Source organism: Cibotium barometz, chromosome 28 (assembly GCF_041138505.1).
Source record: "Cibotium barometz isolate CiBa-2024 chromosome 28, ASM4113850v1, whole genome shotgun sequence".
Taxonomy (NCBI): Eukaryota; Viridiplantae; Streptophyta; class Polypodiopsida; order Cyatheales; family Cibotiaceae; genus Cibotium; species Cibotium barometz.
The window spans coordinates 52,278,142-52,292,566 of NC_141073.1; the positions used below are offsets into that span (position 1 = coordinate 52,278,142).

At 46.8% G+C, this 14,425-nt stretch overlaps 1 protein-coding gene across 2 annotated transcripts in view; it reads right to left on the minus strand.

The window, feature by feature from the left end:
* The window catches only part of LOC147622918 (protein SGT1 homolog), a 94,065-nt gene that overhangs the window by 45,494 nt on the left and 34,146 nt on the right, over positions 1 to 14,425 (minus strand). For both annotated transcript variants that reach the window (XM_086822535.1, XM_086822532.1), the window contains exons 2-3: positions 811 to 880; positions 583 to 707 (exon numbers count right to left, since the gene is read on the minus strand). In XM_086822535.1, coding sequence (XP_086678661.1) covers positions 583 to 707; positions 811 to 880 — 195 coding nt within the window. The remainder of the gene's footprint in view (positions 1 to 582; positions 708 to 810; positions 881 to 14,425) is intronic.

The following is a 14,425-nucleotide window of genomic DNA, read 5'->3' on the forward strand; positions in this document are numbered from 1 at the left end:
TAAACCGTGATACAAGTTGCCTCTTCAGCACTTTTTTCCCCACGAGGGAGGCTGAGTCAAACTCAATCTGGATGTAGCTATTGTGAGGAACTGGATATCGAAAATGTACCCCTGCTCGCTAATAAGAGCAAGAAAAGAAAACCCTTCAAAGCTGAATGCAACCCTAACTTAACTTATTTTACTAACATAACTTTAAGCTACACTAGTCACTACAGTAACTTTCCCTATCTACATAGTTGGTTCAAAACTAGGGTCAAACAAAGTGAAATGTATGGAACCTTACAGTTTTTTCACTCACACACACGCACATGCATACATATTGCACACACACGCACATGCATACATATTGCATACATACATACATACATATTGTATGTGTGTGTGTGTGTGTGTGTGTGTGTACACAAGTACACACCAGTACCTCCCCTTTGGGGAACGAAACTGTCTAAACTCATTCGAAACCCATACTGTTTGTACATTTCTGAAGGTTCTGACAACCCTGCCTATCTACACTACACACCAATCTAGAAAACAATGAGTTCACAGTTATTCAATCACCCCTCAACAGCAAACCTTGCTTACCATAAATTGCGTCATCACATTTCTTAATCCAACTTTTGTAAACTAAGCTAGACGGTTCAAGGTTTGCCCCTGCAGTGAATGCAGCCTTCGCAGTTTCGTACTCCTCAAGTTTAAAGCAAGCAATTCTGTCCAAAGACAACATTTAGTCAAATAAGCGAAAATGTATAAGAGAAACAAACTTCCAAAGTGATGAAGGAAGTCTGAGTTAAAATTTCACCAGAACCTTACCCTTTGCGAAAGTAAGCCTTTGAAATTGAAGGGTTCAGCTCAATAGCTCGATTGGCATCAGCAACGGCATCTGTTGAAAACCTTGATACATTAAGTAGACATTTGTTACAGAGCCATTCAGCCTTCAATGCTCATTGCTATCAGCTGCAAGCTCATATGCTTGATACAGTCCACCAAGGGAAAATCACCAAAAAAGGAGCTGCAGCACCACCTACCGTTGCTAATAATACATTCTGTCCAGGCATGAGTCACACAGTCTACGATATAAAGTTGCTAATGGTCAGCCTGTTAATGGGCTCTCACTCACCATAGAAGAAACTGCTGCTATGTACTTCTCTATTAAAGAAGGAAAGACTAGCCACCCACAAGGAGCCACTCAGCGTCTCACAAACAAGATTAGGTTGCACAACTCGAGCTGGAGCTCCCCCTGTTTGCATACCTGCCCTCCCCTCTGACTCCATTCTCCATCGCATTACCCTCCACCTTCCTCTTCCTATGCACGCCCACCCTCCCTCACCCTTGCCCTACTGCCCGCTGCCTCCCTCCTTCGTGCTGCCCTCCGTATCCTGCATCCTGTGAGTTCCCGCCTTCATGCTTCCCTCCTCCTTTATCCCCCTTCGCACCATGTGAGGGGCTCCTCCCCAGCCCTCATCAAGACTACCCATGATCCACCATGTCCATGGCGGGAATAAGCCTCGGTCCAAGTCCAGACCACACTAAATCAATAATAACCCAAGACTCAATTATATAGTGCTTATTGGTGCTATAAATAACAGTCCAATCATAAATAGCCAATAACCTTGGATTTATTAAATATGAACCTTAGCCACCTGAATCCACCTACTTTTCCTAATCCCAAGGCTCCCTAACCTTGCTCGATTAGTCCCTAACCCCAAGGGTTAGCGTTAGGTACATAACATTCCTCCCCCCTTAGAACATTTTCACTCTTCGAAATAAATGAAGGAGAATCTAGCTACCTACATCAACTGTCTCCAAAATCACATTTATACCTCTCTATCAAATCCGCATAGCAACGTATCAAGGAACCAACTCAGTTGAATGTTAGGGAAGAAATCAATGTTAAAGAAGATCTGTATAAAGTGTGTGTACTGTAGGAAAAACCCATTGTAAAGATATCTATTGTGTAGGTTCCTTTGTGTGCGGGAACAACCCCTTAAGATATGATGTGAGCATGTGACACCTATTGAGGACACATGGCATCATATTTTGCATAAGGCATATGTGGTTATGCTTTAGAATATGTAAAGAGGTTGTCTCCTATAAAAGGACTATCATTTTATGTTTAAATATAACACATTAAGCCAAGATGTAGTCTATGGTGCACTCCACTTGTCGATTAGGTTGTTCATTAATCATTGTGTCATTATGCTTGGGTATGGTTTAACTCTAAACCATTATGATTCTTGTTTCTAGTTTTCCCCTAACCCTAAATGTAACATGCTGTGTATCGGATCTTGTGTATAGAGCAAAGTTTATACAGCTTCTCTCTCTCTCTCTCTCTCTATTCTGCGTTTTGCTCTCTACAGCAGTTGGCTTTCGTTTCCGTTGTGCATTCTGACATAAGCCAATCTTGCAAACCTCATGCATTGACAATAGATGAAAACCAAGTGCTAGGACGTAAAGAACACGAGAGGAATGCTTCCCTCCTTTGCCATCAAGAACAATCTCCATCGTGCCCTCACTGTGAATCGGTATAGTGGAATTGTCGCCAATGAAAATGCGACCTAACTGCCATTTAAGATCTTGTAATAACTCTCGAGAAGAAGTCGTGTGGCTGGAAGCACCACTATCGAGAACCCACTCCCGAGTATCCCTGGCGGTGAAGCCATCTGCCTCCCTGCTCGAAGAAGATGAAGCATCTGAGTCCATAATCTTCAAGTGCACAAAAGCTAGAGTCTTGGCAGCTGAAGCTGAAGAATCAGCACTCTTCTCGGTACTCCGCTTAGGACATTTCCTCCAATAGTGGCCTTTCTCGCCACAATTGTTACAGGTCCGCTCGACCATCAAAGTATCACACTCTAAATCGGGCTTCTTCTCATAAGACTTTTCCGATGAAGATTTCCCTTTGCCCTTCCTGTTGTTGTTGTTGTTACGGCCTTTCGATCGTTAGCCAGTCAAGGCCTCAGAACCTCCGCCCTGTGGAGGATTCGTAAAACGCTCTTCCTGGTCCACGACCATAGGCACAACCTCCTCCCATGTGATGGTGCTGACCCTGCCACCACTGGTGATCAAAGAGGAGTAGAAAGCTGAAATGAGATAGCAAGGTGATGGCCATGTCCTCTAAAGATATCTCCTTCCCAGCCTAAAGAACCTCTTGCTGAAGAGCCTGCAACTTGTTGATGTGCTCCCGCATCGTCAAAGACTTTGAAGGATCTGGAGATCCGCTTCATGGGTGATACCCTGTTATACAGAGAAGCCAAATGCTGCCAAATCCCTCTGGCTAGCGTCATATGTTTGATATGATTAATCACCTGTGGTGTGCAATTAAGGAAGATGAAAGAATACATGATCCCATAATTGTGCCTAAGCCTCCTGTTCTTTCCAAGTACAAGGTAAAAGCTCCCCGTCCTCCAACTCCGACCATGGAACACCAACCCCAATGAAATCAGCCAAGTCACAAGACAAACTCCATCATTACCTTCCATATGCTGTAGTTGGTCCTATCCAACTATCGATCAACCGGGAATGTGGGGAGAGTAGGCATCTTCACGTGCTTCTCAGCCATCTCAAGCAAGTCTGCATCTTGGGGGCTTACTTTGGTCTTATGAAGGGAGCGTGGGTGGGAAAAAAAAATTGAAGAAGAGGCTACACTTGCTTCTCCCCGCTTCTTCAAGTCCCGTACGCTCGATCAAGCTCCAATAAGCACCAACAATCAGCAATCCCGCAAGCTCTTCAAATCTCTCGCCCATCTCGGAATACGCAACGGATATGAGACAGAAAACTGAGAGCACACGCAACAAGACTCTACGCTAAAGAAGAGCACAACCACGAGCCTGAATCTGAACGCAAAACTGAGTGCAGAAGAGCAAACGCAAATGCACAGGAGAGATGTGTGAGAACTCTACTACATACACATGAAAACGATACAAGATAGGAGGTGGGGTCAAGGGTGGTATTTATACCACCCTATGGCACCAGTCGGCCAATCCTAAATCAGCTGACATGCTGCCTCATGTCCACGAGTGGGGTAAAGAACCAGTCGGCCAACACATGAAGAGTCGAGCAACACAAAAAAACAGTCGGCCAAGACAACTACAATCGGCCAAGAAAATACAGCCCTCCACGACCAGAAAAATAGAGAGAGATATGGAAAAAAAATGGGGAAAAATGAGAAAAGCTCTGGGGCGGGCACACCCAGAACAAAGGCCCTCCCTGAGCAATATGTACAGACCGGAGATGACTGCTAACAAAAGGTAGCATCTGCATGAAAGTCCATCCCCAATTCCTCAGGCTTTAGTCCAAGAGCAACAGCCATATGAATGGATATAAAGTTATCTGTAGAGGCATTATCAAAAAGGAATAAAGCTTTTTTGATCCTTTAGCTTGCCCCAAGCTTTGCATAAAATTCTGCTCTTTGGCTCATATGCAGTATTATCTTGTACATCACGAATAACATTCACACTCACTTTTGCATCCTGCAGATTATTCTTTTTGGGATTCTGGGAGCATTGAGATTTCATGTGATCCTTGCTCCCACATAAGAAACACTTCCCCTCTCTCATGCAATCAAAAATGTGCTGCCTGGATAGCTTAGGAGCATCCTTTTTACCCCTCGGCTTCTTTTCCAAGCCCCCTTTTGCATCCTTGGACTCATTGGGCATAAACTTAGGTGGCTGTCCATCCTTTTTTTGCTCATTTCCAGCTCTAAATTTTCCCTTGTATGAGCTGAATTCTTGTCTTTTTGATGCTCCCTTGCATTGTAGCTCCTCAGAAATAGTAGCTGAATATGTAAGTTCCTGTAAAGTGTTGTGGGGATACACTGCAAGACTCTTCTGATTGCAGCTCTGACTCGAACTTTCTTTTCTTCTCGTCCTCACTAATCGTCATGAGAGATGTGATCTTGAGAAGAATCCGCCAAAACCTTGAGACATAAGAGGAAACGGACTCGCCTTCATCTTGTGTTAGCCAATCCCATTCCTTTCGTACATCCTTTTCGACGTGAGGAGAAAGGAACTGATCATAGAATTGCTCTTTGAAAGCACTCCATGTACGAGCAACTGTCCTATGCCATCCACCAATCACTTGTAGTTTCTTTAAGATGCATACCCACATGCCTGAGCATAGATTTCTCGGTGAAGTCCTCAGTGCAAAAGGCTATTTCAAATTGCCTTATGAAAGCAAGTGCCTTGGTGGTATCCAGCTTTCCATTATAGCTCTCGAATTTGATGTCCTTGTCCCCTGACTTGAACTCTTGGCCTTCTTGCTGTGAGACGAGGATCCCGACGCTCTAGAACAACATCCTCTTCGTCATGTCTACGATGGCGACAATGCCCAGGTCTAGGGCTAATTTCCCGTGCAACACCCTCCACCCTTTATGGAACTCTAGGAGCAGGAACATACCTAGAAGGTGGAGATATCACCGATAGTGCATGAAGATCTTTTGCATCTCTCATATGGGCTGAAAACCCCTCATCATCCGCTCGAGCTGCATGTCGATGTACATCATCTCCTCGGGCTGCATGCCCTCTCACCTCAGTTGCATGGGCTGCATGTCCCCTCATAACGTCTGTCCAGGCTGCATGCCCACTAACATCACTTGCTCGGGCTGCATGCCCTCTCACATCACTGGTTCGGGCTGCATGCCCTCTCACATCACTAGCTCGGGCTGCATGACCTCTCACTACATCATCAGAATTCCCTTCACGGGATAGTCTGCGAGGTTACCGTATGAAAACACACTTGCCCTCATCATCGGAAACAACTTCGCTACGGCTTTTCAAATAAGCAACAGCCAACTCTCGAGGTTGCTCAATTCCCATCTCTTGCACAATTGCATCAAAAGTGACCACATCAACCTTCACCTGAGACTTTGATTCAATGACCCTCTGTACATCCAGGTCCCTTTGCAAAGCACGGAGCTCTTCAAGCTCATTCACCAAAGCATCAAGATCTTGCTGATCCTCAGCCCTAGCAGACAATGGCGGATCGTTATCTGCCAAAGCCCAAACATGGTCCGTGTCTCTATCCTCTTCCCGCATGCGGCGAATACAGGTGATAGAGTCCTCCACATAATGATCTGACTGGCTGGCCATAATGTATCTACCAGATTTTCAGAATGAAGAGAATTTCTATGCCCTGGAATCGCTATCTACCAGCTTCCCGAATATGATACTCAGTAGACTGCAAGGGTGCAACAGTGCCCCTACATAGACAGGAGGGCCACGAAGTCTTTCCACACGCTCACTACCACTTAAAACCAAAAGTAACCTCTTTCGAGGCGCGACAGTAAGACGGGGGCTACCGCAAAATCCCAACCTTCTCTCACGGATAACGACTCCTTACAACCATATCCAGTGTCATATAAGACACAAGCTTTGTAGAAAGCCAAGCTCTGATACCAATGTACATTGTAACGGAAGGGCAACTGTAACACTGAAATCTTATCTATCATGAAAACTGAATAAACACATAAGCATGCCAGATAAAAACAAAGATAACAACTCTGCATACTACACCACACTAGGGACCAAAAGATGGGCTGAAACCCCCCCCCCTTCCCTTTTTATGGTTAGATCACCAAAAAGAGTTTGCTTCCAAATACAACTTTGCGAGTGCCTAGGGATTCTCCGCTGGCTAGCACCTATTTCTTCTAGTATAATATGAAAACAAAACAAATCATATGCTGAATTTGATGTCAATCCTCGGCACAAGAGAGCATTCCCAACATAAAGCACATGTAGGACAACCATGGACAGCCCATAGCACTCCCACATCAGCCCGAGACAACCTTGCATCTTCATCTTCCTCCTGTGTGGCTCACAAAGCAAGTTGACCAACCTTGGAGGGCTGTTTGCAACAGTCAACCGGCTCTCAGAAGCCACAAGGGACGTCAACCAGTAGCAGTTCACAAGCCTGAAGGTCTTCGATCAATAGGAAATCCCTTCTCCACAAATTGGCCAGCTCTTCCACTCTTTCCAATGCCCTTACCAGCAGCTTTTTAGGGCTGTAAACAGCCGGCCGGCAGTAGGAAAGCTCCCAGAAGAAGTCGACCAGCCCTGCCCACACACCTGGGTGAGTTCCGCCACGATAGGTAGTGGTAGTTGGCTGTAGGAAGCTGTAGAACCAGTCAACCAGCTCCTTCCATGCACGAGAAAGCAAGTGCCTCCACAAAGTTGGAGTTTTTGAAGGAGATAGCACAGGCGAATGCATAAACAGTAAACAAATGAGAGAGTGCAAAGGAGATTGAGAGAGTTGGACAAGATCACCTTTTATAACAGCAGTAAAGCTTTACAATGGCAATGGGCAGCAACTAAGTGTTGAACTCTGTGCAAGGGACGTGGATGAAGGAGTGAATAATGGGGAACTCCTTATATAGTGCAGGAGGAAACTGGCCGACTGGCCCTGGACAAATAAATAGGAGAAAAATCCAGTAAAATCGCAGATAAATAGTAAAGCCCCAAAACACTGAGATGCACAATTCTAACACCCCCTCTACAGCTCATAGTGTGCAAGAGTCGAAAGAAGATAAGTCGATGAAGATGCAACCATGGACCCTCCAACACCGCGAGTATTGGAATCACCTCGAAGAGAGCATCCACCAACTTGTTTCCTCAAAACAAGATGCCACCACGAATAGCAAGGAACTTTGCTTGGCCACGAATTTCCACACAAGTGTGCAGTGAACTCTAAAAATAGTGACGAGTTGCTGGACACACCGCGCCCATAATCCCCAACAGTGGACGGAACACATCACGTCCCAAAAGCCTCGAACAATGAACTTAGAACAAATCCAATTCATAATCTCTACTGTACCAAAGATAACCATGTCCTGCCAGATGTCTAAATCACGGTCCCCATGCACCAGTAGGCGGAGCTGCAATCAATCCGAAGATAAACCCAATCCCCTTCTGAAAACTTCATATCCCTTCGGTCTTTATTGGCCTGTCGAGTGTAGGCCTCTTGCGCTTTAGCCAATTTGTCTTTTACTGACTCTAAGATCTCCTGGTAAGACTCCGTCACTCTGTTCACCTCTGGTACTGAAGACGAAGTCGTGGTTAACAACGACTGGAAAGGTCTTCCAAACACTGCCTCATATGGAGTCCTGCCAATAGCTGAAGAAAAAGAGTCATTCAAAACAGCTTGAACTAAAGGCAAATACGATTCCCACTTACCTTGCTGATCGTGGACATAACACTTCAGCACATCAAAGGCCAACTGGTTGTATATCTCTCTCTGGCCATCTGTCTGTGGGTGGAATGCACTGGAAAAATTCAACTTAGTACCAAAATTATCAAACAATGCCCTCCAAAAATGACATCCCCTTCTGCTTAACTTGACGGAAGCTGCATAGCCTCCAAATAATCCGTCAATAACGCCGGATAGTCCTCGAACAATGCCCTCCAAAAATGACATTCCCTTGTGCTTAACTTGACGGAAGCTGCATAGCCTCCAAATAATCCGTCAATAACGCCGGATAGTCCTCCAAAAACTCTTTGTCAAGCCATACCGCTTCATGGGTCCCTCGGTCCTGAAACTTCGTGAGGAATTGTCTTTGTCTTCTGTCTTTGTCTTCGGCCTAAGCCATGCTTGAAACGGTGCAGAAGGATCTGTTCTGGAACCATAACTTCTGCTTCATCAACAATATCTGGTTCCACCTCGTCTTTGACTTCTGAAGGGATTGGACCTGCATATGGCTTTAACCAACTGACGTGAAACACATCGTGCATAGTCCAACTCGGAGATAGCTTTAACTGCATAGACACCTCATTAATCTTCTTCTGGATGGAACAAGGTCCGAAGCTCCTAAAAGATAACTTTGGGCAGCGCTTGCCCACCTGCTTCAACCTTTGCTTCATAATCCAAAGATACACCCAATCCCCTTCCGAAAAGCACACCCACAACAGAGGCCCTGATGTAAATATACAGACAGGAGATGACTGCTAACACCCCCTCTCAGCTCCTGGATGTGGAACCAACCCCAAGGAGCTAGAGTGCTGTCGGAGCATAGCCTGAGGTAGAGACTTTGTGAAGAGGTCCGCCGCATTGTCCTCCGTCGAACAATAAAGAAGCAAGATGTCACCAGCCGAGATCTTCTCACGTACAAAGTGATATTGTATCTTTATGTGCTTGGTCCGGGCATGGAAGACCGAGTTCCGAGCAATAGCTATACGGCTCTGGTTATCGCACTAGATGACTGTGGGCTCCTTCTGTGGAAACCCAATCCTGCCAAGTAGCCTCTGCAATCTCCCCACCTCGCAAGTAGCACCACAAGGAGCCTGGTACTTTGCCTTTGTCGACGACAAGGCAAAAGATGGCTGCCTCTTACTACTCCATAAAACTGCTCTTGAGCCAAGGGAAAAACTGTAGCCTGATGTCAAGGTCCTCGTGTCTGGCTCTCCTCCCCAATTTGAGTCACTCCGACTGTGGAGTCTCACTCCATCCATCAATCCCCCTCCTGTGTAAAAGAGTCCTAGATGCTTCGCATGCTGCAGAAACCACAAGATACGCAATCTTGCCTCCCAAAGAGTCCTCTGCAAACATGAGCTCAAAAGCCTCATCGAGAAGCTCCTGTCCAATCTGATATGCATCAACCAAATCAATGAACCATTCTGCTTCCGAGTCAAGGAGGCATCATACTGCTCACAAGGATCAATACCTATTACGGTGGGATGCCAAGTCCTGGAAACCTGTTGAAGACCACTCAAGGCCTTTGAAAACCTGTAACCAACCCCCTCTGAATCCGGAACCACAAAGCTTGGAGAACGTGCAACATCCACCTCTACTACAAGTAATCACTGCTACCTGCCTGGCCTTCCAATAGGTCCCCGTGGAAAGAACCTCCTCATCAACAGGAGTTTCTTTGTCCCGAAAACTACGAGACATCAGAGCATAGGTTACCTGTAAAGTTTCCTCTGACTGACGAACACAAGAACTACCAACATCTGTACTGGAAAGTTCTTGCCAACTGCTGCCATCAACTGGCAAGCTATCCACCATCTGGATCGGGAAAGCCTGCACCTGCAGGCGTATCCACACTTAAGTGGCCATTACCAGACTGCCACTCATCACAAAACTGAGGACCTAGGAGACAGAGTGCTGAAAGTTTGTAAACTCCATTCTCCACTCCGCCTTCCCATACTACCTGGCCTGTTGCCTTGTCCCGGAGAGCAACAAAATGCTCATCAAACTCCACCCGTATGCCAGTCTTGCAAACCTGATGCACTGACAACAGATGAAAACTAAGTGATGGAACATACAACACCTGGGAGGAATGCTTCCCCCCTTTGCCATCGGGAACTATCTCCAACTTGCCCTCACTGTGAACTGGGATACTGGATGTATCCCCAGTAAGAACGTGACCAGAATACTTGCAGAGATCTTGTAAATCTGAACGGGAAGGAGTCATGTGCCTGGAAGCACCACTGTCTAGAATCCACTCCCGAGTATCCGTAGTGGAGAGTCCTCCAACCTCCTCCTTGCACGAAGAAAATGAAACACCGGTGTCCATAACCTCCATGTGCACAAAAGCTGGAGGCTTCACGGTTGCTGCTACTGAGGATTCGGCACCCTTCTCGGTGCTCCGCTTGGGACACTGCCTCCAATAGTGGCCTCTCGCCACAATCATTACAGGTCCTCTCTGCCTTGAGTTTCTTGCGATATGAGTCGGACATCTTCAGAAGACTTCTTCGATGAAGCCTTCCCTTTGCCCTTGTTGTTACGGCCTTTCGACTATTGGCCAGTTAAGGCCTCCAGCATAGTGACAAGGGACGGGGGACGGGGGACGGCCATATGTAGGGAACGGGGACAAGGGTAGGAATGACACTTAAAAATTACTTTGTCAGTGTACCACCCACTCGCCTATACGGGCAAAGCTTGCATGTCCATGGCTGTGCACCACCTCCATGAGGGGATGGGGTGTGATTGACCTCATCCCACCATGTTCATCCTGTCATCCTTCTACGGGTAGTTGGAACTTGAAGAGCCGCTGCCACAAGGAGGATGCCATGGATGATGGATGCCTCCTTGTCACTTGATAGAGAGAGAGAGAGGGAGAGAGAGAGAGAGGGAGAGAGAGAGAGAGAGAGAGAGAAAGAAGAAAGAAAGAAAGAAAGATATATTAACGTCTACGAGAGGCCAAAGTCGGCGGCCTATGAGACAAAAAATAATACAACTGTGTTCTTCCGGTCATCGGAAGAAAAGAAAGAAAAGAAAAAGAGAGAGAGAGAGAGAGAGAGAGAGAGAGAGGCTTGAGCCTTGAAAGTTGAGGGAGAACTTGAGTGTGAGGGTGGGAGGGGGACCGGGGTGTGTGTGTGTGTGTGTGTGTGTGTGTGTGTGAAGCTTGAGAGAGTGTGTGTGAAGGAGAGTGTGTCTTGAGAGGCTACAGCTTGCTTGTGTGAGAGCTTGAAACTTGAGACCTTGGCCCTTGAGGCTTGCCGCTTGAGGGAGAGAAAGTGTGTGTGTGAGTGAAGCTAAAGCTTGAAGTGTGAGAGGGAGTGTGTGTGTGTGTCTTCTTATAGGGAGGGAGGCAAGAGAGAGGCCAAGGCCCAAAGCCTCAAAGCCTCAAGGCCTATGGGCCAAGGCTAAAGGCCCATGAAAAGACCCTCCCAAACGGCCAAAAAAAAAGGTAAAAAATGTGACCATTGCCCAAACAGTAACCTCTAGGTGTTCCCATGCAGCCTTCCCCCACAACCATCCCCTCCTGGATCCGTCCTCGGAACGTCATCCCTTGTGAGGGACGCCTAGCTGGGGACGCCTGTCCGTTCCCGTCCCACAATGTTCCCGGGACGATGTCCCCCCGTTCCAAGGGTTCATCCCCTCCGTCCCCTGTGACTATGCCTCTGAGCCTCCGCCCTGTGGAGGGTTTGAGAATATTTTCTCCTGGTCCAAGACCATGGGCACAAGCTCCTCCCATGTGATGGTGCTAAGCCTGCCCCCACTGGTAATCAAAGAAGATTAAAATACTGAGTATTGAGAGGGCAAATACGACAGCAGCGTGATGGCCATATCCTCTAATGATATCTCCTTCCCAGCCTGAAGAACTTCCTGCTGAAGAGCCTACAGCTTATTGATGTGCTCCCGCATCGTCGATGACTTTGCAGGATTCATCACCCGCATCTGTACTTCCAAGGAGATCCTCTTCATGGAAAGGATTTGACAAATTGTACTTTGTACTCTTATTTGATCAAGTAAAGAAATACCGCAAGGGCGCCACTGCGTTTTGGGGGCAATCGGTGTCTTTGTATTATTTGCAGGACCACTCTACCTCCCCTGTTTGTTTTACTTTTCCAGGTTCCCATGGGTGATGAAGTGTTTTGTGTGCGAGTGTTTGTTTGACTGCCCGTCAGATTTCTGAAGGCCGGTTACACTGTCCAACTGACGGTCCACTGGGAACGTGGGCAGTGTCAGGATCTTCACATGCTTCTCAGCCATCTCAAGTAAATCTGCCATTGCGGGGGTGTAAATGAAAAGGATGGGTGGGTGGGAAAAAAGAAGAACTTAAACCTGCAAGTGGCTGTCCAGCAAATCAGCCCGCCTTCCTCTTGCTTCTCCTCTTCCTGAACAGTCCAAAACAGTCCACCAATCAGCAACAAAACAGCCCCCCTCTTGCTCACACAGTTCCCAAGATCTATCAAGAACCTAGAGCTCTGATACCATGTCAGAATATGCAGCGGAGATGATGACAAAATCTGAAAACTCAAGAGCAAGTGCACTGCAGAAAAACACAGCAATAGAGAAGGAGAGAGAGAGGCGTGTAACTCTGCTATATATACACAAGAAAATCCCGAAATCTCAATACAACATGTGTGGGGGCAAGGGGCCATTTTATATGGCCCCTATGAGCTAGTCGGCCAGCCCAAAAAGCAGCCAACAGGAGTAAAAAGCTCACGACCTGCTCATGTCTCGAGTCGGCCAGCACACAGATGGAGACGTGGACCAGCAGGGGCAGTCGGCCAGTGTTTGGATCAGCCGAGAGCCACAGAACAGCCTTCCACACTTGGTAAAAATAGAGAAAAATATGGAGAGTGGGGAAAAATGAGAAAACACCTAAATCGGGCGGGCACACCCACAATAGAGGCCTTGGTGTAAATATACAGACAGGATATGACTGCTAACAGCAACCTGCAGCTCTGATACCAATGTAGCATGCAATAGGTTGATTGTCGTAAGGCACAACAAAGCCTTCTTTAAACATGTATTTTATTCAACCCACTTTACTTTGAGAGAGAAGAGTAGAGAGAAGATGAGAGTCGACACTAGATTGGGTCCCAATTACCCATTGAAGGTGTAGTTTATTCAATCCACTTTACTTTGAGAGAAGAGTAGAGAGAGAAGATGAGAGTCGACACTAGATTGGGTCCCAATTACCCATTGAAGCTGCCCCTCAACACCCCCCACCCCCCCACAAGCAGGACTATTTGCTTGTATTTCTTTGGAGAACTTCGTACAATGATAATGAATGATGACTGCGGACTGCCCAATACAAGGATGAGGAAGACCGAATGCAAGCTGAACCATATGTTGTCTAGGACACTTTGAATATCTCTTTGATGACCACTATGCAAGCCCAGAATTGGTGAGGGATGGTCATATGCTGGATGAATGCTGAAGAAGATCTTCACTAAGGCCTTGGGGATTGTAGCACATTGAAGTGCTGAATGCTTGATGTATGCACAAGAAGCCGGAGGCTCTAGGCACACATTTCTGCTCTTGAGTGCTTGAAGATTGAAATGATGATTGATGATTTATGCAAGGACTGAGCTCATGTTTATAGAGGGACACTACCTGCTGGTCGGTTTGCTTTAGAGGCTGTCGGCTTGTTTTGGACAAGAGAAAATGCCATAAAATAACATTAAATGCTGTGTTTTCACATGTGTGCACAAATTGCTGCAGGTGTGCACTGTCCTGCACATGAAACAGTGCCAGTCCGCGCTGTGAGTCTCCCTCTAGAATGATGTCAGTGGTTGTGGGTATCTGGTATGGTATCGGATGCCAGATCACTGAGTAGATAGTGGTTAGGACAAGGGGCCAACCCATAGCGCTACCCCGGAACTTAGTGTGGGCATGGGAATGGTGTAGAACCACCCCCATGAGGGCCACGAAGGCCCAGGCTGAACCCACCAGCCAGGGAGGGGCTGTAGGACAGCCTTAGGGCAAGAATAAGGCAAATTCCAGGAGTTTACAGCCTTCACATGGCTGTAGGGCAAGTATGGGGCAGCCCATACAGGATGCCTAGCCCTTGGGATGTGTGCAAAGGCCTTGCCCAGCCATTGGAATTCCGGCGCATCACCTTCTCAGCCTGCAAGGAAAAATGTAGCATTTTTTTGGAATTTAATTCAGCATTTATTGCTGAATTTTTGGTCGTGGAGCATTTAATGCTGGCCGACTGCAGTAGCACTGGCCGACTGCTGTAGCACTGGCTGACTGCTGTAGCACT